The sequence below is a fragment of the Callorhinus ursinus genome, unplaced genomic scaffold, assembly GCF_003265705.2.
Source record: "Callorhinus ursinus isolate GAN/ISIS: 27379988/994484 unplaced genomic scaffold, GSC_fseal_2.0 scaffold10, whole genome shotgun sequence".
Taxonomy (NCBI): Eukaryota; Metazoa; Chordata; class Mammalia; order Carnivora; family Otariidae; genus Callorhinus; species Callorhinus ursinus.
The window spans coordinates 13,878,281-13,902,697 of NW_027397072.1; the positions used below are offsets into that span (position 1 = coordinate 13,878,281).

At 35.9% G+C, this 24,417-nt stretch overlaps 1 protein-coding gene across 1 annotated transcript; it reads right to left on the reverse strand.

Annotated features, from left to right (window-relative positions):
• Positions 1 to 16,561: 16,561 nt before the first annotated feature.
• On the reverse strand, positions 16,562 to 24,147 carry RAD51AP2 (RAD51 associated protein 2). The gene is made up of 3 exons (XM_025868618.2): positions 20,891 to 24,147; positions 20,454 to 20,534; positions 16,562 to 16,856 (listed from the first exon to the last, which is right to left on the reverse strand). Exons 1-3 carry the CDS (start codon positions 24,114 to 24,116, stop codon positions 16,738 to 16,740), a joined length of 3,426 nt encoding a protein of 1,141 aa, XP_025724403.2. The 5' UTR covers positions 24,117 to 24,147; the 3' UTR covers positions 16,562 to 16,737.
• Between the last annotated feature and the right edge of the window lie 270 nt (positions 24,148 to 24,417).

The following is a 24,417-nucleotide window of genomic DNA, read 5'->3' on the forward strand; positions in this document are numbered from 1 at the left end:
TTAAATTTTCCAAGTTCTTATAAAAGAACAGCAAAATAGAAAAAGATATCCTAAAGAGAGATGTCTGAAATAAATATTCTTCTTGCATTCCTCAAACAACTATTGTGTACTTAGGAGGGAGGTAATTAGAGACAAAAGTTAAATCCTTACCATCAGTGACCTCATTGTAAGGAAGGAAGATGGTCCAGTAAAGTGTATAACAGTTGAGGGTATAATAAATCTTATACTACTGTGGAAATATTGATCATGAACTCCCTTTCAGTCCTAAAAGCTTTGATTCCACTGACAAATAGTTTCCATCAGGAATATTGTAAAAGTAGATATGGAAGCAGATGTAGCCATAGGTATTTTAGAAAAGAAATATAATTTGGGAGAGGGAGAATATGACATATAAGTAAAGATAAAACCTTTGAAGAAACTGAATCAGAATAGAAAGAAGAAATAGGAAGAAAAAAAAAGAAGGGAGAGAGGGAGGAAGGAAGGAAAGAAGAGAAAGAAGGAAACTTGAGTATCCTGCTTACCTTTGAGCTACCCTCAGCCTAGACAGTTTAGAGAAAGAATTTCTTCAAAAGCATATGAATCACTAGAAAATGAGAACATTCCTTATTCTTTATGGGGGCTATAATGTGTGAAGTGCTAAAATTTATTATGTTCTAAATTCTGGAATTTCAGTATACTGTTTCCTATCTCAGAAAGCCTCTTTTATTTATTTTATTTTATTTTTTTAAATTTTATTTATTTATTTGACAGAGAGACACAGCGAGAGAGGGAACACAAGCAGGGGGAGTGGGAGAGGAAGAAGCAGGCCCCCCGCGGAGCAGGGAGCCCAATGTGGGACTCCATCCCAGGACCCTGGGATCATGACCTGAGCCGAAGGCAGACACCCGACAACTGAGCCACCCAGGTGCCCATCAGAAAGCCTCTTTTAATCTTCTAATTTATTGAACACAAATCAAATTCTCAAAATTAAAAAGGACTTCAAAATATAAAATAAATAAGAATTTTTTATTATAAGATGAGAATTAAGTACTTCAATATATTTTCTCTTTAATCTATAATCCTCCATAATTTTATAAAATATTAATAATAAAATATGTAATTAACAAGTTTATAAATCCCCAGCTAAACAAAATTGCTCATCTTCATACTCTTCTGAATAGAATCTTCCCCTCCCCTATCCTAATCTATAATTACTAAAAACCATGGGGCACTTGGGTGGCTTAGTTGGTTAAGCTTCTGCCTTAGGATCAGGTCATGATCTCAGGGTCCTGGAATTGAGCTCCTCCTCTGGCTCCCTGCTCAGCAGGGAGCCTGCCTTTCTCCCTCTCCTTCTGCTGTCTCTCTTGTGCTCTCTCTCTCTCTCAAATAAATAAAATCTTTTTTTAAAAATCTTAAGATTTGGTTTAAGTTTTACGTGTTTCACATAAATTTCCCCTCCCCAGCCAGAATCAATCTTTCACATTTCTGCACCCCCAGAGCACTGAGATTGTTCTGTTCTGTATTATCCACCAATATGTTTTCCCTTCAATTAGATTAAAACTCCATATCTTGTAACTCCCACAATACTTACCAAGTGCTTTGTACATCAAATCTTCAAAGAATGTTTATTCAATTGAGTAATGTATTTTATCTATTTTAATCTAACAATATTTCATACTGTCAAATTTACCAATATGCACTATTTTTCCATGCCTAAAGATTACAAAGCATTTTGTAAATTTATTGCATTTCAAGTATAATCTCAGTTACTTTCATAATTCTATCCCAATTTAAAATTTTTCTCCTGTTGTATTATCTTTGTAAGAAAAAGCTGTTAAGCAAAGGAACCTTACATCCAAGTTCTAATACCCAAGCAGTTTTCAAAGACACATAAGAATGTGTTAGCCATAGCTAACATAAAATCAGTTTGAATCAAAAACTAGAAAGAATTGCAAATGTGAGAGTTTTCTCCCTTCTGTTGTTATGAATTTATGATATCACTCTTATGATAAAAAAGGAAAACTGAACAAATACATTTTTTAAATAAAGTGAAGTTCAAAAGTACTACATACAACAATGTGAATGTACTTAATGCCACTGAGCTGTGTACCTAAAAATCATTAAAATGGTAAATTGGTATTACGTATATTTTACTGCAATAAAAAACCATTATATCCTCCTTTTTAATAATTTGTTTCTATTAAAAGGACTTCCATGGGACCTGGCACAATATATTACGCACGTCAAAATAAATTGACCCAAACATGTATAGTGTTTAACTTGTTCCTTATAAAGAAAATATCCTGAAAAGTAAATATTCAAAACATATGATAGATTTCAATGCATAAAGATAAGTATTCCTCAGCCCATGTCTCACAGGTGAGATCTCTTAAGGAATGAGAACCTATTGGTAATCTTTTTACTTATAGCTTTAAGGGATGAGAAAGTCTCTTCTGAAATATTAATAATAGTTACTAGTAATTACATGCTTGCTATGTAACAGGAGCTGTGGTAGACATTTCATGTATAGCATCTCTAACATTTGTCCCATGAAAAGCAATGAAATAACCCCTACCCCACTCCCCAAGTCCTCATAATCACAAACATTAGAGCTATTGAAACTCTTTTTAAATCTAGTTATGGAAAATATGTCACATCCATAGGATCGTCTTCATAACAGTCTTCAGAAAATCCAAGCAACCATTCTTATGGTCCATCTTTTATTATTGATATAGAATAAGAATTAATTTAAGGGAGAGTTCCTTATAAATTAGGCTCCAAGACATTCTGTGGGTAGATTCTCTTTAAAAAAAAATGCCTGCTATAGAGAAAGAATGATGAGTATATGCTCTGAGCTTTATAACCGAGAGAATTCATAGAAATGAGGTCATTTGTTCAGTTCCAAACTCATGATATGCTCTCAATAAGTGTAAATTGAGGGCATAAATAAATGAAGAAATGATGCATTAGGAAACAGATTATATTCTTCATATTTGAGAAGTGTGAAAGATAATGGGGCACCTGGGTGGCTCAGTCAGTTAAGCATCTGACTTGGGCTCAGGTCATGATCTCAAGGTCTTGGGATGGAGTCCCTCCTTGGACTCTGCACTCAGCAGGGAGTCTGTCTCTCCCTCTCCATCTGCCCCTCCTCCCACTCATGCTCTCTCTCTGTCTCTCTTAAATAAATAAATAAAATCTTTAAAAATGATAACTACTCTAATCTTTATTTTTTCTTTTTCATCTTTTAATAGCAAATAAAATTGCTAAAATATCTAAAAATATTTCATTCTTTTTTTTTTTACATTTAATGCCTTTCTTTCTTTATAGTTCTTCTTTTATTTCTAATGACCAATGCACAGGGTATTTCATTTGCAGAACAACAGAATATCAGAAGTTATTTTAGTGATTACAATATGCCAAATGAGGAAACATCTGAAAGCCAAATGAGGCTACATGACATATTCAAGATCATGCAGAGAGTCAGAACAAAATCTCAAATCTCCTAACTATTCTTTTACTTCTTAGTGGGTTTTGCCTCTTAGATTTTGTCAACTAAATTTGTATACTCTCTAAATCAGGAACCATGATACATATGTGCGTATCCCACATAGTACTTTGCAAAGTGCTAGACAATTACTCAGTCTAAATACATACTTGATGATTATTAACATTCAAGTAGTCACAGAATGGGAATTACTAATAGTGTTCTGATGTCCATGCAGCACATCACAAGGCATTCATTATACAAGACATCACAAGAGTAACACATTAAAATATTCCCTTATATTGGTTAGTGCTTTTGATGTCCACTTCTAGAAATTTTCCAACTTTAACATAGACTTTTACAGCACCATCTTAATGTTGAACATTTAGTCTCTGGTGCATTTTGGCTCCTAAGTGAAGCTCTTGCTAACAAAATAAAAGATAAAACTCCCTTTGGAACCATTTTATCATGGCTTAAAATGCTTTGAAATGTCTCCATTCAAAGAGAAGCTTTTGTTAATGTTGACAGTGTAGTTCCTTTGAAGACTCCCCGTAAGGAAAATCTATGAGAAAAACTTTCAGTAGCTGATAGGTGGACATGGCCACAATTTTATGTGAACTATAATTACCGCCTTTTTCCCTAAAAGAAAATGTAATGGTAGAGGGAAGGCCTAAGACATTTGGGACTTAAGTCTTTTACTAGAAAAATACTTTTTGCTAGAAAAGTTAAGATTATAGGAATCTTAAGTGCATATTGCCATGTGAAAGAAACCAGTCTGCAAATACATAATATATGATTCCAACTATATGATATTTTGGAGAAGTCAAAACTAAATATAGTAAAAATAAGAGTGATTTTCTGAATTTGGAGGGGGCAGGGGTAAAGAGAGACAAATAGGTGGAGCAGAGAAAATTTGGGGGGCAGTGAAAAGATTCTGTACTGTAAAGGTGGATACGTGGCATCATGCATCTGACAAAACTCAAAACTGTACAACACAAAGAGCGAACTCTAATGTAAACTGAACTTTAGGTAATAATAATGTATCAAGGGCGCCTGGGTGGCTCAGTTGGTTAAGCGACTGCCTTCGGCTCGGGTCATGATCCTGGAGCCCCGGGATCAAGTCCCGCATCGGGCTCCCTGCTCGGCGGGGAGTCTGCTTCTCCCTCTGACCCTCTTCCCTCTCATGCTCTCTATCTCTCATTCTCTCTCTCTCAAATAAATAAATAAAATCTTAAAAAAAAATAATAATGTATCAAGGGGTGCCTGGGTGGCCCAGTTGTCTAAGTGTCTGTCTTCAGGTCAGGTCATGATCTCAAGGTCCCGGGATCAAGCCCCATATTGGGCTCCCTGCTCAGTGGAGAGTCTGCTTCTCCCTCTGCTTCTCCTCCTGCTCATGCTTTCTCTCTCTCTCTCAAATAAATAAAAAATTCTTAAAAAATAAATCAAAATGATAATGTATCAATACTGGTTCAACAATTGTAACATATGTACCACACCAATGCAAAATGTTAATAATAGAGAAAATTGGGGAGATGGAGGGAGTAGTATGGGGAACTCTGTACATTCTATTCCATTTTTCTGTAAATGTAAAACTACTCTAAGAATTAAGTTCTTAAAGTTAGTATTGTAAAAATGTTAATGGTTTATAAAACTATGCTTTCTCATTTTTTTAAAAGATTTTATTTGTTTGTTTGACAGAGAGAGAGATAGCAAGAGCAGGAACACAAGCAGGGGGAGTGGGAGAGGGAGAAGCAAGCTTCCCACCCAGCAGGGAGCCCGATGCGGGCCTCAATCCCAGGACCTGGGGATCACAACCTGAGCCTAAGGCAGACGCTTAACGACTGAGCCACCCAGGGCCCTCTTAACAAGAATTTTAATATAGCATGAGAACATTAAAATCTCTTCAGATAAACATATTTTCAGCTCTATACAAGTAATAACATGGTATAGTGATGAATTGTTGGTGCTGTTACATTTTATTTCTTTGTAACCACCTCCAAACTTCTCTTTCTTTGTATAGAACGCCTTCAAAAATATGCCTAGCTCCAACTCCAACTCTGTGGCATTCTAATCAAAATACCTATAGTTCAAGAAATTTCTTTTTTGCCAGTAGGGATCTGGCTTTTGCTGTGTCTGAAGTAATAAACTGTTTGAATCCAAAAAAAAAAGAAAAGAAATTTCTTTTCTGTCAGAAAAATTTTTGTTGTGAAGTAAGAGGTTGAAAAAGACATGTGAATTAGTTTTTAGAGAAATAAATCAGTATATACCTCAAAATTACACAGAGCTAATTTATATATTATTCTGCCACATGCAAATTAAAACTTTCTGTCAATAAGTTTGTAGTTTGTTATATCAAAAAAGGAGATTTGAGATGTGCAGAGAAATTTTGTGAAAGTATATAAAATATTTGAGCAACACACTACTAAAGTGATTAGAAAATGAAGTTCCAGCTCTAAGACTCTGACCCACCCAGCAGGCTATAAAAGAATTATTTATTTGCCCCATTGCAAATAAGCAGCCTCCAAATTTTGATTATTATTTTTTTTAAGGATTTTATTTATTTATTTGACAGAGAGCGAGACAGCTAGAGGGGGAACACAAGCAGGGGGAGTGGGAGAGGAAGAAACAGGCCTCCCGCTGAGCAGAGAGTCCGATGTGGGGCTCAATCCCAAGATCCTGGGATCATGACCTGAACTGAAGGCAGACGCTTAACAACTGAGCCACCCAGGTGCCTCCAAATTTTGATTATTGACACTAAGTCCACATATCCCAAGTTGTCCTACTCATAAAGACCCTTGATGGCTAATAATCATGATGACAATAATGATGAGGACAATCATTCCAAGTATAGCATTTAGAATAGCAGTAGATTTGTGAGTTATTATTTTGTGAAGCAAACTTTAAAAGATAAGGAAAAAATAAATTTGTACAACATATATTTTTGCCTATAGCTGAAAGTACACATAAATAATTTTGTAAAGTTTTGTTGAAAATCAGTATTATCAAGAAAAATATAAGTGTGTAAATCAATTTAAGTAGGTCTTAGTCATATTAAAAGTCATTTATAAAAGCATTGTGAGGAAAAAGTTGGGTTCTGCTTTGAAGCTGGTCTCAATACTGAGGGAGAAGATAAATAAGAAACAGCCAAAAACAAAAATATGCCAAAAAGCCCCATTGGATTTAGTTATATTTTCTTCTGTAAACAAACAAACAAAAAAGCTATAAACTTCATAGATTTATCAATAAAAACATAAAACCAAACAAAAGAAATCATGAAATAAGTGCTGTATTAATATTTGACATATAAGCAATAAGACATTTTTAATATAAGACACTGCTTTAGAGACTGACTATAAAGAAGTTTCGAAGATGATGCCTATGTACAAGCTTAGAAAAGTGAAGGGATAAATAATATAGACAAGTATAATAAATGTTTTATAAGTGAATTTTAAAAGAATGAACTATTGTTATTCATAAGACATAAAATGTTCAAGTAGTTGGTGGAAGCATTATAGAGGCTGTAGTTTAAGGATAGATAATATTTAAATAGGTATAAAAGGAGAGCACCTTAGGAGAGGAAAGACTATGAAAAAATAGAAAAATATTAGTTGGTAGAACGGGAAGCATTAATAGAATAGTTAAGTTATAGGGAAGTTGTGGGGTGGTCATCTGAAAAGATAACATTATGGAGGCTCAAAAGAATGGGAAAGGATGAATAGGTCGGAAAACTCCTAAGGAGAAGGAAGCAACAGGATTTGATAATGGGGGGAGGGGGAGCCTGAGTGGCCCAGTCAGTTAAGTGTCTGACTCTTGATTTCGGCTCAGGTCATGATCTCAGGGTCATGGGGTCAAGGTGCCCATGGGGCTCTGCGCCAGTGGGGAGTCCGCTTAAGATTCTTTCTCTCCCTCTCCCTTGCCCTCTATCCCTCCACCCCCCCCACCCCCCACTCACATGCACACTCACTGGCACTCTCTCTCTCAAAAAAAAAAAAAAAAAGAGGATTTGATAACAGGGAATAAATGTCAGGTAGGAAAGTGAATGAAGACTGGTAAGACTTCAGATATAGTGAGTTGAAGTTATTGACCCATAGCAATATGGAAATTAAAGCAGTATACTGTAACAGTTAAGACCTCTAGCCTTGAGGCAGACTGCCTGGGTTTGAATTCTGATTCTGTCAGTTAATACTTTATGACCATAGACAAGTTATTTAAATTCAAGTGTAAAGAATGATGAAATAGTATCTTACTATGAGGTTATTTAAGGATCAAATGATTTAAAATAAAGAGCCTAGACTATCTCCTGACTTGAGGCACCTGGATGGTGCAGTTGGTTAAGTGACAGACTCTTGGTTTTGGCTCAGGTCATGGGCTCAGGTCATGATCTCAGGGTCATGAGATCACACCCTGAGTAGGGCTCCACACTCAGAGTGGAGTCTGCTTAAGATTTCTCCCTCTGCCCCTACCCACATGTGCCTCTCTCTCTCTCTCGTGCACACACACGCATGTGCTCAAATAAATAAATAAATAAATCTTAAAAAAAATGAATATGTCCTGACTTATACTATGTATTTAATGAATATTAGGTTTTTAAAATTATTGTTATACAATTGAAATTTGAATTTAAAGAAAGACATAATTTGGTACCAAAACCATAGATTTGATATGGTAGATGATCCCATGAAAATTGAAGATGTTTCTAAGTAATATAAAACAGAAGGAAAGAGCAAAAGGCCATGGACTAAACTTTGGAGTTTGCTTCTATCTCAGAATCAGAAAGTAAAAGACTAGTATGGTCAGAGAAATAAGGGGTGGTGTATCATCACAAAGCAAAGGTTTCAAGGCTGCTAGCAATCCAAAAATCTTCAAAAAAAATGCAAACTGAAAAATTGTCAAAATCCTCAGTGACTCTTAAGAGTGTCCTTTCTGGGGGCTTCTGGGTGGCTCAGCATCTGACTTAGACTCATGTCATTATCTTGGGGTCCTGGGATCAAACCCCACATCAGGCTCCCTTCTCAGCAGGGAGTCTGCTTGTCCCTCTGCCTGTCCCCCTGTTCATGCTCTCTCGCTCTCTCTCTCTCTCTCTCAAATAAATAGATAAAATCTTTAAAAAAAAAAAAGTGTTCTTTCTCGTCAAAGGAAGCAGGGCAGGGCAAAGAAAGATAAAGTCTCTGTTTTGGGGGGTTTTTTTTAGTTCTTTTTTTTCTCTTTAAATTTTTTTATTGTTATGTTAATCAACATACTTTACATCATTAGTTTTTGACATAGTGTTCCATGAGTCATTGTTTGTGCATAACACTCAGTGCTCCACACAGGACATGCCCTCTTTAATACCCATCACCAGGCTAACCCATCCCCCCACCCCCCTCCCCTCTAGGACCCTCAGTTTGTTTTTCAGAGTCCATCGTCTCTCATGGTTCGTCTCCCCCTCCGATTTACTCCCCTTCATTCTTCCCCTCCTGCTATCTTCTTCTTTTTTTTCTTAACATATATTGCATTATTTGTTTCAGAGGTACAGATCTGTGATTCAACAGTCTTGCACAATTCACAGCGCTCACCGTAGCACATACCCTCCCCAATGTCTATCACCCAGCCACCCCATCCCTCCCACTCCCCACCACTCCAGCAACCTTCAGTTTGTTTCCTGAGATTAAGAATTCCTCATATCAGTGAGGTCATATGATACATGTCTTTCTCTGAGGAGAGAAGAAAGGGATGTGTATAAACATACAATTGGAAGCTTTCAAAAGAAATGAGTAGAAATTAAGCTACTGGATGCAGAGCAGTGAAATAAAGGAGAAATTGGAATGGCAATTAGCCAGGCAGCAGAATCAATCACAAAGATTTGTGTGTGTGGGGGGGGTGTTTCTTTTTTTTTTTTTAATTTTATTATGTTATGTTAGTCACCATACAATACAAAGATTTTTTAAGGAGACATATGGATTATGTGATTAAGCATGTTATAAAACTATATTTTCTGAAATATAAATCTAAATGTTATGTTAAAGTAGTATTAAGAACATTTTTAAATGGCGCCTGGGTGGCTCAGTCGTTAACCATCTGCCTTCGGCTCCCATCATGATTCCAGGTTCCTGGGATTGAGCCTCTCATGGGGCTCATCTCCCTAAGCAGGGAGAAGCCTGCTCTCCCTCTCCCACTCCCCCTGCTTGTGTTCCCGCTCTCGCTGTCTCTCTCTGTGTCAAATAAATAAATAAAATCTTATAAAAAGAAGATTTTTAAAGTTAAAAGTCAGATTTTCTAAAATTGCTTTAAAATTACCATAAATTTAGTCAAAATGTCAAATTCATTAAATGCGTTTGACTTTTCAAGTTTCCATTTCTTTAGGATTAAAATGATTTTCTCCTTTTAATTTTAATTTTTAAAAAAGATTTTATTTATTTGAGACAGAGAGAGAAACAAAAACACAAGCAGGGGGCAGGGCCAAAGGGAGAGGGAAAAGTAGACTCCCCACTGAGCAGGGAGCCCAACTTGGTGCTGAATCCCAGGACCCTGAGGCTATGGCCTGAGCCAAAGGCAGAGGCTTAACCAACTGAGCCACCCTGGTGCCCCTAAATCTTAAATTTTTAACATGTTGAGATTATAAATTACTGAATGTGTTAAGTATTCTGTAAGAAGTATGGGTATAAAACTAACAACAACTAAAAATACTTCATATGCTTATTAATAATAACATATTATTCTTTCCTGGAAACATATAGGGGAAAGGAATTGTTAACCATTGTTTCCTCCATTGAGGGAAATTGGATAGCTAAGTGGCAAAAAGGAGTGGGGGTATTTATAATCACTGTTTCTTTCTTTTTTCATCCTTTGCATTTGTACCATGTCTAGATATTAACTTTCCAAAAATAAATAATGTTTTTAAAGATAAAGTTTAAAAGATTGTTTAAAGGGCAAATATAAAAGTAAAAAGATAAAAATAATAGTTCTTTTCTACTAACACAGAAGTAAGTAAATAGGAAATTTTGATTTATTATACTGACCTTAATTAGAAAGATCTTAAATGGGATCAGAGATAAGACATTGAATTTTGAGAAGTATTTTTATAACTTAGTTTTCAAGATTATACATCCATGTTTTACTTTATTTAACTGATTTTTCTCTTCAATAAAATAAAAAGAGAAAAACATTTAAAATTCTGACAAGTTAATGTCTACATTTCTGAAGAAAGATACATAGTTACTGTTCTAGATCCAAGCTTTGTTTTCACATATTTGGATCTAGAAGACATTGCAACAAAGAATAACAAAGAGACCTTTAAATTCCAAGAGGACAAATAGCTATATGCCTCAAGAAAATTTTAATCAGAGCAATGAATTTAAGACATACTTACTCTTGTTGACATTTTTCACTTTTGTTTTCAACTAATGTTTATTATGTCAAGCACCGAGGCACTGGGGATCGGTTTGTTTATAATAAACAAAATAGGAAATGCTTTTGCCCTCAAGGAGTTTAAAATCTAGTGGGAAAGGCAGACAATAATTAACAAGTCAGGAAACGACAGATGTTGGCAGGGATGCAGAGAAAGGGGAACCCTCCTACACTGTTGGTGGGAACGCAAGCTGGTGCAGCCACTCTGAAAACCAGTATGGAGGTTCCTCAAACAGTTGAAAATAGAGCTACCATACGATCTGACAATTGCACTACTGGGTATTTACCACAAAGATACAAATGTAGGGATCCGAAGGAGTATGTGCACCCCAATGTTTATAGCAGCAATGTCCACAATAGCCAAACTACAGAAAGAGCCAAGATGTCCATCGACAGATGAATGGATAAAGAAGAGGTGGTATATATACACAATGGAATATTATGCAGCCATCAAAAGGAATGAGATCTTGCCATTTGCAACGACGTGGATGGAACTGGAGGGTGTTATGCTGAGTGAAATAAGTCAATCAGACAAAGACATGTATCATATGACCTCACTGATATGAGGAATTCTTAATCTCAGGAAACACACTGAGGGTTGCTGGAGGGGTGGGGGTGGGAGGGATGGGGTGGCTGGGTGATAGACACTGGGGAGGGTATGTGCTATGGTGAGCACTGTGAATTGTGCAAGACTGTTGAATCACAGACCTGTACCTCTGAAACAAATAATGCAATATATGTTAAGAATAAAAAAAAAAGAAGATAGCAGGAGGGGAAGAATGAAGGGGAGTAAATCGGAGGGGGAGACGAACCATGAGAGACTATGGACTCTGAGAAACAAACTGAGGGTTCTAGAGGGGAGGGGGGTGGGGGGATGGGTTAGCCTGGTGATGGGTATTAAAGAGGGCACATTCTGCATGGAGCACTGGGTGTTATGCACAAACAATGATTCATGGAACACTACATGAAAAACTAATGATGTAATGTATGGTGATTAACATAACAATAAAAAATTTTGAAGAAAAAAGATAAATAAATAAGTAAAAGACACAGTATGTTGACAGCAAAGTATTAAGGAGGAAAAGATAAAAGCAGGGAAGGAGCATATGAACGTTAGCAGAAAGAAAAAGCCACACTAACAAGGTCATGTTTAAGTAAAGCTCAAGGAAGAGAGTACAGAACAACCTATGCAGATACCTTACAGACAAACATTTCAGGAAAAGCAAGTAAAAAGTCCCTGAGGCAGGGATATTCCTAATGTATCCAAGAAACAGCAAAGTCAGTGTGTTTTCAGTGGAATGAACAAAGGGAAAAAAGTAGAGAGGGCTTTAGGGAAGTAAGAGAGATCATTGTCAGACCATTACACATAAAAGTAAGAATTTTTTTTTCTCTGAGTAAGATGGAAAGACTTTAGAAGGTTTTGAGCAGAGCTGTGATGTGTTATGGCATATTTTAAAGAATCATTCTGGCTGATGTGTTCAGAATAGACTGAAGGGCAGCAAGTACTAAAGCAGGGACACCAACTAGGACTCTACTGCAATCATCCTGGCAAGAGAAGCTAATGCCAACAGGATTTGTTCATGTGTCAGCTACAGGCTATGAGAAAAAAAGATGTGCCAAGGAAAACTCCAAGATTTCTAAGCCAAGTAACTGAATGAATGGAGTGACCATTCACTGAAATGAAAAGCCCTGGATGAAGAGTTTGGGGGAAAATATCAGAAGCTCAGTTTGGGGCATGTTAAGTTTGAGACACTTATTAGACATCACAGTAGAGATGCTGAATAGACAGTTATGAATCAAGTTCAGGGAAGAAGTCCCAATACTTCCCTTTTTTTAAAAAGACTGTTTTTATTTATTTATTTATTTACTTATTTATTTATTTATTTATTTAAGAGAGCGAGCATGAGCAGGGGAAGGGGCAGAGGGAGACAATTTCAAGCAGACTCTGTGCTAAGCACAGAGCCCAACTTGGGGCTGAATCCCATGACCCTGAGATCATGACCTGAGTGGAAACCCAAGAGTCAGTCACTCTGATTGAGTCATCCTGGCACCCCATCTGAATACTTCCATTTAAAAAAAAAATTACATGTACTCCAAAAATTTATAAAATTACAGAAATATTATAATCATAGAGACTTTAGATCATGAGTTTATTCTTTTGCCCATAGCCTGGATAGGTGGGATAGTTTACTGACTATTTCTTCTGAATTTGCTGTTATAGCATGTGCCTGTGCTTTAAAAAACAAACAAACAACAACGACAAAACACATGAAATAGGAATACCTGGCAAGGATAGTCTCAAACAATGACATATTTTACAACCAAGTGAAGAAAATATGATTTGGAACCCTTATGACATGTTTATATGCTAGCCCTCTCAGCCCAAATATGTTTGGGGTACTCGTGTGTACTTTTTTTAGTAGTATACACTGTCACAAATTATTGTATGCCTATGTAAGTGTGTGATGTCTGTTATTTAAAAAGCTTCCCAAAATGATGGCAGACTCTATAATATTTTTATGTGGCAATTTAGATGGAACTAAAGATCAACTTCACTACATATTTTGTTTTACATTTTGCTTAACTAAATAAGGTTAACTGGATATTAACTCAGGGTGTTTTTTTTTTTTATACTTCAGGTACTATCAACATAACTTTTTCAAATTGATTTAATATAATGCTCTGCTTCTCTTCTCATGCTCACCATTATGCCTCCATAAGCTTGTCACTTTAAACTGAGGTAGCACAGAGATTTATTCTAAGGTTAAATAAAAGCACGTATTTTTTAAGTGGGTTTTCATCCTTTGAATATTTTTCTTCTGATCTGAAAGCATTCAATTTTTACATTTTAGGAACAAAGATGAAGAGAACAAGGTAGAAGGAAAATGGATTTCAATTTAAAATGTCTTCTACCATAGCCCCCAGTGCAGCCTCTCCAAACCTGGCTATAAAAACACAAAAACGTAGGAGCTAAAATTTTACCTCCCTCCTCTCCTCCAACTTCCTAATTCCAAAGACAAGAACTCACAGAACTAGGCAGGAAGGGTAAGGTAATATCTGTTTGTGTGTGCATATATGTGTATTTGGATAGGAAGTACTGGGGGAAGGGGTGCTTAAGTAATAACACTAGCAGGAGAGATTTTTGCATTTGAAGAGATGTAGTCTTCCCCAAATTTTTTACATAGGGGTGAGGAGTTTAAACTTACACATAGTTCAGAGTATGAAAGAACCAGCAGTTGTTGTAAGCTTTGTGAAACTGAATGAAGGAAACCTCATTTAAAATAGAGTCAGTGGGGTGCCTTGGTTAAGTGACCGACTGGGTTCCTGCTCAGGTCATGATTTCATGGGTTACAGGTCCAGCCCCACAGCAGGGAGTCTGCTTGACGGTCTCTCCTTCTGTCCTTCCCCCCACGTGTCCTCTCCCCGCCGCCCCACTCTCTGTAAAATAAAGAAATCTTAAAAAAAAAAAAAAAAAAAAATGGAGTCAGGAGGCCAGAAGGGAAAGATCTTTTATTCCCTCTCCCTGGTTGTCAATTGCAGACCTCAACAGGAAGAACATATCTTGCATTCCCAATTGAGAGAAGCCTGTACTTTACTACCCCTGTAGGAGGAAGAAAGATTTTCTCCCTGACTGGCAACAGCCCAGCCAAGAAGAGACAGCCACAACTTGCCAAGGAAAAGCCACTACACTTTGAACTCCCAGTAATTCCAATGTACTTTTTGTTTATAATAGCCCCTCTCAACCCCTCTTTCCTCTATAAGTGTTTCTTGCCTTTGTTCTCCTGACTTGCCTATAATTTTGCCATAGCATGCATATCTTGAATTGCAATTCTCTGCTATTCCCCAAAAAATCATTTTGTTGTTAACAGTTTCTACACCATTTATTTAAAAAAAGGATGGAAGTCTCTATAAAAGGCTCCTAAATATTAGGAATAAGGCTGGAGGCACATACGTTTGCCCTTGAGAAATAGATAGGAGAACAGAATTCAATACTCATAAACAGGAACAGGGAATAGGGAAAAGGACCATGGTTTGTCCAGGCAAATCTTGATTGTGTTGAGATTTGCCTTGTATAAAGAAAAAAACCCAAATGGGGCTTATAATAGTAATAAAAAGAAAAAAGAGATAGATGAGGACCCTTGTTGAAAAAAAGTAAAAGGAACATCTTCATAAGACTCAAAGGAATAGGCATATTCCTGGAAATAATCTAATACATGATCCAAAAAAAATTCAAGAAAAAGTCAACCATTCTAAATAATTATTAATTATCGAGTAGTTACTATGTATCAGCATATTGCTATTCATTATTGAGAAGTTACTATGTATCAGAGCTATTATAAATACATAACATATATTAGCTCATTTAAACTTCACAATGATCCCATGAGCTATTGTTATCCTGTTTTTAGAAATGAGGACTTGCCCAAGGTCATAAGCTATTAAGAATTCAAAAAGGGGCACCTGGATGGATCAGGTCATGATCTCAGGGTCCTGGGATTGAGCCCTGCTTTAGGCTCCTTCCCGCTCAGCAGGGAGTCTGCTTGTCCCTCTGCCCCTCCCCATGTTTGTACTTGCTCTCAAATAAATGCAATCTTGAAAAAAATAAAAAGAATTCAAAAAGACATAGGAATTATGAGCAGGTGTAGAAATTCATTCGTTCATTCAATATTTTATGGTTACTTACAAAGGGCAGGTACTATTCTAGGCACTTGGGCTCTATTAGTGGGTGGAGAGGAAAGAATCTTGCCTTCAAGGAACTTGCATTCATTCTAGCAAGGTGTTTATAGTGTTTGAGAAGGTGGTGAGGTCTGCAGGGGAGAAAGAAATCAGAGCAAGATATTGAAGTTGGAAAGTACCTGATTGGGGGGTGGTAATTAAAGAATACAGCTGAATTTAAGATATTTTTAGTGTGTTTCAGAACCCTATCTTGTAAAAGGATAATTTAATCCAGTCACATATGCTTTGTGAATTGATACATTTAGTCTTCCTCTTGTATCGTATGCTTTCTGTTTTTTAAATGTTTTCTTGATGCCTCCTTCCCTTACTTTTTGTTACCTAGTCCATTTTATTGTTACTTCTCTGTATAGTGTTTTGAAAAATATTCTTCTACTGATGGCTACATTTCAATTAAGTATATTCCACATTTCTTTACCAATCTCAAGCAGAGAAAATAAGTTCCATAAGGCAGTCTCTTTTACATGTCTTCTTTTGTATTCTATCTCTGCACTTAACACAATGGTAGTATTAAAATGTATCTGTTTTATGAGTGAATAAATTATTAGGTATTCACTACATGGTCATAATTCTGCTCTGGGGCCAAAGATAGACTCTGGGGAACAAAATAAAAATTATAAAGTGAATGCAGAGAAAAGTAGGAAAGGTTTCTTCAGACAGTGCCTCTATCCCAATCCTGACACTAATTTTGTGTTCTTAAAAACTTACCCATCCTCTTTGCACCTCTATTTTTCACTTGAAAAAATAAGGGAAGTGGATTAGAACAGTGGTTTGTTACCTTTTTATGAGTCACAGATCCTTTTGAAAAACCTACAAAGGGTATCACTCTTCTCCATAAAAGCTTCATACACATACATATCATGAAATATAATAAGTTGACGTGTTTAATGAATTATGAAAAGCTTTTAATGTATATATAGTAATCTAATATGAAAATATCAATGAAATATTTTGTAACATTTAAAGGCAATTAGACAATTCACACACAACCCCCCCACACACACAACCCTCTGCGTACTTCATAATAAATAAAGCTCAAAACTCTCAACCCAGGAGAAAGCATTTAACCAAAGTAAGAGACAAAAGATTTATCGATCTTGTGAAATGTTTTGAAATATTAAAGTCCAGTGTCTTCTTTTAAGTTCTCACAACATTTACTTCAGATAGGGATGAAGCTGTTTAAGCTTAGCTTTTCTTGACAAACCAATTCTGATTGGTCGACTGCATGTCTTAAGAGGTAGTACTCTTGAAATTCCATGTGAAAAATTACTACCTAAAATATAAGACAATAAAAGTGCATGAGGGAATAAAAATTACTTGTAGTTTCTAAGCTTAGCAACATTTACTGAGTCACTGAGCTAAGTGCTTTAAATACATTAGTTTACTTTTCCTATCTCCATTTTTAAAATGTGAAAACCTCAGCATAAACAAAGTTAAGTAACTTTCCCACATAAAATAGCAACTAAATAAAATCAGCTTTCCAGTCAGGCGGTTTGACTTAACAACAACAAAAGTCTACAGTTAATTTGGTGTTGTGGCTTTAAAAACCAAGTCATTTTTCTATTAGAAGCTAAACAGTAGGCTATACTGTTAATGATTTCATTTGGCTTCTAATAGAGATTATTATCAACAATAGTGCACAAATGCATTTCATCTATTATGTATTAATGGAGGGCTCTGCTTTTGAAATTTTTATTTAACATCATACTATCATATTCAAAAAAGTTCAAAACATTTCATGGACAACAATCAGTTGACCAGACAGGTAGGATCAACTATTCTTGATAATGAAATACAAAAATATCCCTAATTTTCAGAGCACTTTAAAAAAAAAATAGTGAAGTACATCTGTAAAGCTAAAAATGTATCAAGCTTTAAGCCAGCTTTAATGAATTATATGATCTTAATATAATAGCACATTTTACTGAAAATGGTATAATCAACCTAATAATAATTCTGGCAAAATATAAACAGCATGATTTCTACTAAGCTGAATCAAACAGAACCTGTGTGTCTACCTATGTAAACATTAATGAAATAAAATACAAAGTTTAACTATAGGTAAATAGGGAGAAAACAACTTACCACAAAAATAACTATAAATCAGCTTATGATACTTTGTTCAACATTAAAAGTATAAAGTTAATTATAAAAAGAGAAAAAGCATACTACTAGTTTTTTCAATTTTTAAAGAATAGGGGATTGTCCAAATAAAACAAAATTGTTGGATCATTTCTGATACACTAGATTTGTTTATAAATTAGATAATTTCAGCAATTTATGCTAAGTGGACTTCTTCATTATGAGATTATTATTTCAGAACAAAGCCATGATTAGTCTATTTGATTACTTTTTTCAAAGAATAGCTTTCCTCTTTCATGGTCTAATATGACAGATACTTCTGGTAATTTTGCAATGGGTAGGAAATCACCAAACCAATTTGTGTCAACAGCTGGCCCTTTGCAAAGCATATGCCCTTAAACAGTCATCAAGTTGTGGCTCTAAGGATACGTTTCTTTGTCTCCTTGGATTTCCTACCTTTTATAAATAAGTTGTGATCCCTTTTATTATTACTGTACACCAGATTAATTTATTGCTTTGTACTACTTAACAATTGTAAACATTCAAGCATACTACCAGAAATTATTCATTTTAAAAATCAGTGTCAACTAATTGAACTTAAACATGTTAAAAAAAATCAGTATTTAGGGGTGTCCGGGTGGCTCAGTCATTAAGCGTCTGCCTTCAGCTCAGGTCAGGATCCCAGGGTCCTGGGATCGAGCCCCGCATCGGGCTCCCTGCTTGGTGGGAAGCCTGCTTCTCCCTCTCCTACTCCCTCTGCTTGTGTTCCTGCTCTCGCTATCTCTCTCTGTCAAATAAATAAATAAAATCTTTAAAAAAAAAATCAGTATTTAAAAAAGCCATAAAATGTATTAGTAATCTTTTAGAAATAATATTAACTCAAACGTTTTCTAAATCCTTGCAAGTCGAAATATAGTCCATAGGCTAGCAGCATCTACATTTGCTAGGAGCTCGTTGGGAATACAGAATCTTAGGGCCTACCACCCAAAAGAATCAGAATCATTGAACAGGACACCCAGGTGATTTGTATGTACATTAAAGTTAGGGAAGTTTTGGTGCTAAATGATATATAAAGCACCTGGTGCACTGACTGGCTGGCCTATTTCACATATTCAAAATAATTTCAAACTACTTGCATTTTCTACACCACAGAGAAAGGAGAGAGAGGATGCACTGGAGACATTACTGGTAGAAATTTAACTGGAGGCATCATGAGGACAACTGGCTAGGTATCAAAAACATTTCAGCATCAGCATGGAGCCAACCATTTCCCAATGCCTTTAAAATCACGCTGCGTAAGCAGTCACCCACTCTACCTAGGCAGAATTAGTCCATGTTTACTAGCCCCGCTTTCCACCATTTCCCAACTTTTTCCTTACACTATGGATTTTAACAAGTCTCAGAAAAATTACCCCATTTTTATGCACTTTGAATGTAAATCCAAGATGACTGTCTTAACATAGTACTAAATAATTTTGGCTGTCCGTATTATTTTTCATATTTCATAACACATTATTTTTCGTATTTCATGACAAGGCTCTTTTTCTTGTGAAGGCACAATAGAGTATGATGGGTTCAGATATTCCTAACAAATGTAACATTTCTTTTCCAGTTTGTGTACATACTTCAATTTTCCTCATATATCCATTCCATTATTACAGTTATGACCATGATGATAATATGAGTATGAGCTCCCTAGTCTTCCTTTCTATCTCAAAATACATTCCTAAACCCAATCTCTTCCTTTCTGTTTGTGCTAGAAAAAACAACCTTTCCAAGCTAATTCTACCACTCTGCTTTGTGTCTCATAGAGTATTGTTCTCTCAATTATTCCCCTTATTCAGGGGAGAAGAGACTACCTAGGGGCTTTTGACCTTCCAAGGAATGGGCTTAATTTTTAAGATTATCTCACTGTAAACTAAGAAAAGAGAAACAGATACACTTCTGAAGTGACTGAATAAAGGTATTGGTGATAGCGTCCTACTGATGTTGAGAGGCCAGGAAAAATATTTTGAGAAATGATGCACGACTAAAGATGTTTTGGTAAATATATTTCACCTACATCATTACTCTTTCTAGATCTAGTCTTGTGGTGTAATACCAGCAATTTCTGACCACATGAAAACTTAGTCTTTTAGAAAACACTTTCCTAATTCTAACCCTACCCCTACCTCACTCCCATTGGTATTACAAGTTAAAATGGGTGTTAGACTTAGTGTGTTTTATTCAGGTGTCATAGACCTTTTAGGCAAAGGATAAAGTTAGTTGTTTAACTTCTCTTTAGTTTTATTTTTTAGTACTAATAAGTGATAATAATTTTTTTAATTACTAAATAAAATATCCATATAGAGAGCCCCATAATAAAGAATAGAGAACATAGCTAATAAATATGTAATTGGGAATAACATCTCATCAATGAAAATCCAACTTAGATAAACGCCTTTTTTGGTTTTGCCAATTAATGTTACACACATTAGATGTGTTTATTAGACCAAAAACAAAACAAAACAAAAACCCCGTCTTCATCACATAGTTATTGCAATGCATCACTGCAAATATTGAAACACCGTTTTGTAGAGCCCATTTCCCAGTAACGTTCTAAAAGGCATTTACATTTTTAGCTGATCTTTAACTATTGGAATTTGCATCAGTAAGCTATTAATGGTTACAAAAGTGATAAATCTTTGTATTTATCTTCTAACAACCTGAGGATATTCTCCTTGTGCTAAAAATACAAAATGCAATAATCATCTTAGAAGGTATTCTAGAAAATAACCAAAAATCTTACCTCCCTTCAGTAAATAATTAAATTTTTCCTCAAGTTCATCAGAGAAAGAAGCAGGCCTCTTAGGTGAAGGTTTTTCACAGTCTGCGAATAAAAATCAGTATGTTACAGCAAAAAGTAACTTTTACATAAAATGTCAATACTATAAACAAATTACTTTCTCGAAAATTTTCCTCCTGTTGGCTCCTAATATTTATAGATAAATGAAGCAGGACTCATCAAGTCTCCTTTTAAAAATTTCATCCCTTGTGAACTTCAACTTCAGGACGTTATTTAATGTTTGAACAGCCTTTCATGGGAAAATAATGTGCATCAGTAAATATGGTCTTACGCTTTACCTCTCTCTCCCTTTTTCAAAAAATTATATCTTTGGCCTACACAGAAAAAAAGCAGCCATTTTTTTATCATGAGAAAAAGACGTTTTAAAACTAATTTCATACCTTCCTTGGAAGTAGAATAAAATTCTTCTTCCAGTGTTCTTGGACAGCTATATTCATTTGGAACTTCCTGCTCTCCATGATCAGGTACTGTTTTCCATTTAAATAAACTCTGGTGTCTTTGAGGCATCTTAGGACATGTTATAGCATCACGGAGCAAAGAAGACTCACATATTTTGTTGACTGTAACCATTTCCTCATCTTTTTTTATCTCCGTTTTTACCTCCTCAATATCATTATTTTCTCTAAAGTAATTTTCTTGCCCATTGTTTATTTCCACAGCGCTTAGAATTTTGCTTTCCTTACTGATTTCATGAAACATATGAAGTTCTTCAAGGACTAAATCAAATTTACTCTTCATCTCAAAATCGTTCACTGTTGTCTGAGCTTGTGTTGATAAACACTCAGCAGTTAAGTCCTGAAAACACTCATTGTTCCCTAGACTCAAATCAGTTTCAAACTGATGATTAACACATTCTGTAGAATCATTCTTTGGATGAAAATGCTTTGAATTAGCCAACTCACTGTCTTGCAAAACACTCTCATATTCATTTCCGTCAGCTACATTATTTTGATTAACATATTTAATTTCTTCCACACTTACTTTTTTACTCATTAATGAAACTGGTTGCATACAAAACAGGCCATCCATTGAATAAAAATTATTTTTCTCTTCCTTTTCTATCATAATATCTTTGTTAACTTGGCAACTGTTTGTTAAACTTTGTGCTGTGACTTCTACTTCCGCCTTCAAACTTGAGTCATGTTTTTTTCCTTTGATTTCACTTAGCAAGCTCCCAACATTTAACACTTCGATTATAGTCCTAGGATTGGTTTGTTCACTATGTTTTAAGTCGTGGTTTGTTGGTCTGGCCTGTTGCCTAATATTGAAGAAATCTTCAAATATGCACTTAAAATTAAAGCTACTGATCTTAGTATGCTCCTGTTTTCTTTCAGTATCTAAATCTTGGTTGTACATATTTATTTCATAAAATTTTTCATTAATGTATCTATGGTTGTTCTGTATAAATGGAGAACCAGACTTAACATGTGTTTTAACAGCATTAGGACTACAGTGAGCCCAATTTTCCTCATTTATGAATTGTTCAGGACAACTCTTATTCTTGTAAATTCCTTTTGCCAAAGAAATTTCATCCACATCATCAAAATCCATTAAAAGAGGAATTTTTTCATATGTTTCAAAAATTGGAAACTGTTTGTTTTTAGTTGTCAGACTGAAGGAATTGATGGTTTTTTTCTTAGACTTTTCAAAAACTTGATCAGTTTTAAATAACTTTCTTTTTTCTAACATAAGTTTCCTATCTTCTAATAGTCTTGAAAAAGTTAAAATCCTTACGAGCTTTACAGTATGATTTTCCTCTATAATATTTTTTGAATAATGCAAAGGCACTATCGATTTGACAATGCATCTCTCCTCTAATTTAGAATCATTTTCAACTCTTGTTAAAGAGTCAAACTTACTGAGCAAAGAAACTATGTCATTTTTCAATATGCTATTTAGAGGTTCTGAAACACTGCTTTGTAAATATATGCTTAACATATTCTTTCTATTGACATTCATATTCTTAATTATTAGATTTTGAAGATCAATTTGCTTTTTATCCTTGAAAATTTCACACCGGGTTAAAATATTATCATCTTTTTGATTTTCTGAAGTATTTTCATGAAAACAAAAATTTGCCATAATGACACTTCCAAAAACATTGCTTAAATGAAAGTCTTTTTGTGTAGTACAGTATCTTAACTCTAGCATATTATTGTTTTCTCCTTTACCATTTAACCAAAGAAAAATTATTAAAGCCTTTCGGCTACCAAGTGTTCCTATCATAAGAGGTTTTGATTGTTTTTCATGTATATTCATGGCTTTTGTATAGTGACAATCTTCTTTGCTTAAAATATCTATTTCTAATAATTGTAGAAAATTCAATTTTTCTCCAGTTTTCTTAATATTTTCACTTTGAGTCCTGTAATTATTCATAATCCAACAACTTTCCCTCTTTTTTTCCAAAACCTGTCTAATGTTACAGTCCTGGCTTTGAGATTTTTCTAATCTGGTAAATATGTAAATGTCCAGGCATGTTTCTACTTCTCCCAAGTTTGCATTCCCTAGTATTATAGTGAAATTCTTTCCAGACTCTGTTACATCAGTTATGATACTACTGTGGTTATAGTAGTTTAAACTGATCAAGTCTTTTTTTCTCACACAAATATTTTGGTTGCTGAGTGACTGGTGGTTACTTTCATAGCATGCAGAAAAAATATTTTCCGCATCAGCATCCACAATGTTTTTATCATCCTGTAACTTTTGCTTCTTAACATCAGGTCTATTTTGGGACCAGTAAATGTTTGTGAAATCCCTAACATATGCCTCGTTTTTGTCATTCTTTTTCTTTGCTATTTCCTTTAAATAGACAGAGGACATTTTGCTATTTAAATCAGTTGGAAACTCAGGGATACTTATTGTGCTGCCATCTCTAAAATAGCTGGGTTTGGCAATTTCTATGCTGGGCTGGTTTTGAGATTTTGATATATTTAGTGTAGATGCTGAGATGTTATTTTCTTTTTTATTTGATGGCATAACACTGTCAGCTTTACATCTGTTCTTAATATCATGAAATGTTGATTTGGTTTCCTTGCAAAACGTAACATCCAAAAATAAGTATTCTGTCTGTTTTACATAACTATTGTCCTCCTGAATATTGTCTCTCCCTTGGACTAAATACTGTTTTCCATCCGCGTTTTTAAGTCCAGGTCTATCGTGTAGAGAGGCGTTGGGCAGGAGCGAACCGACCTCTACTTCAGCTCTATCACCGCAGTGCACACTGAAAACTTCTCTGTCATACAGTCCTGCTTCGCAAGACCTTCCGGAAGCCCTCAAACCAGAATCAAAACTTTGTGAGGGGAGAGACTGCAAACAACTGTTCATCTCAAATTTGCCGTTTGGGCATCTCAGATTACATATCTGCTCCCCACTGACTGGTTTCTCCACACACGAGTCTGTGGAGTGATCAAAAAGCACATTAGTTGAAACAAGGGGCGTCCTGAAGGGTCTGGGCGACAACTGCCAGACTTTTTCCACCTCGGACAAGCGAGGCACCAAAGGAAGCCTCCACTCCACCTCAAAGGCACTGCCCGGTTCCTTCAGACGGGGCCGCTTACTACTGGGTGGTTGGGAATCAGGGTCCTCGGGAGGCGGTAAAGAGGACATGAACTCGGCACCGCGCGCCGTGGAGTGCGTGAGCGACATGACAGCGAACTGAGGTGATCTGTCCGAGGTTCCTGTCGGGCTGGTTTTTAGTAAGCTCCAGGTGGCTCCGCCTCACCCCCCACCCCTCGATCCCCGGTCACGCCCCTGGCACGCCCCCTGAGGCTGGTTTAGGCCCCAGCCTCAGAGAAAGCCCCGCCCCGGCCACGCCCCGGCCACGCCCCGGCCACGCCCCAGACATCCGGCCCCGCCCCCCCTCTACCTTAAGCTCGCGAGCTCGGGTGGTCTCTCCCTCCAAGTACGA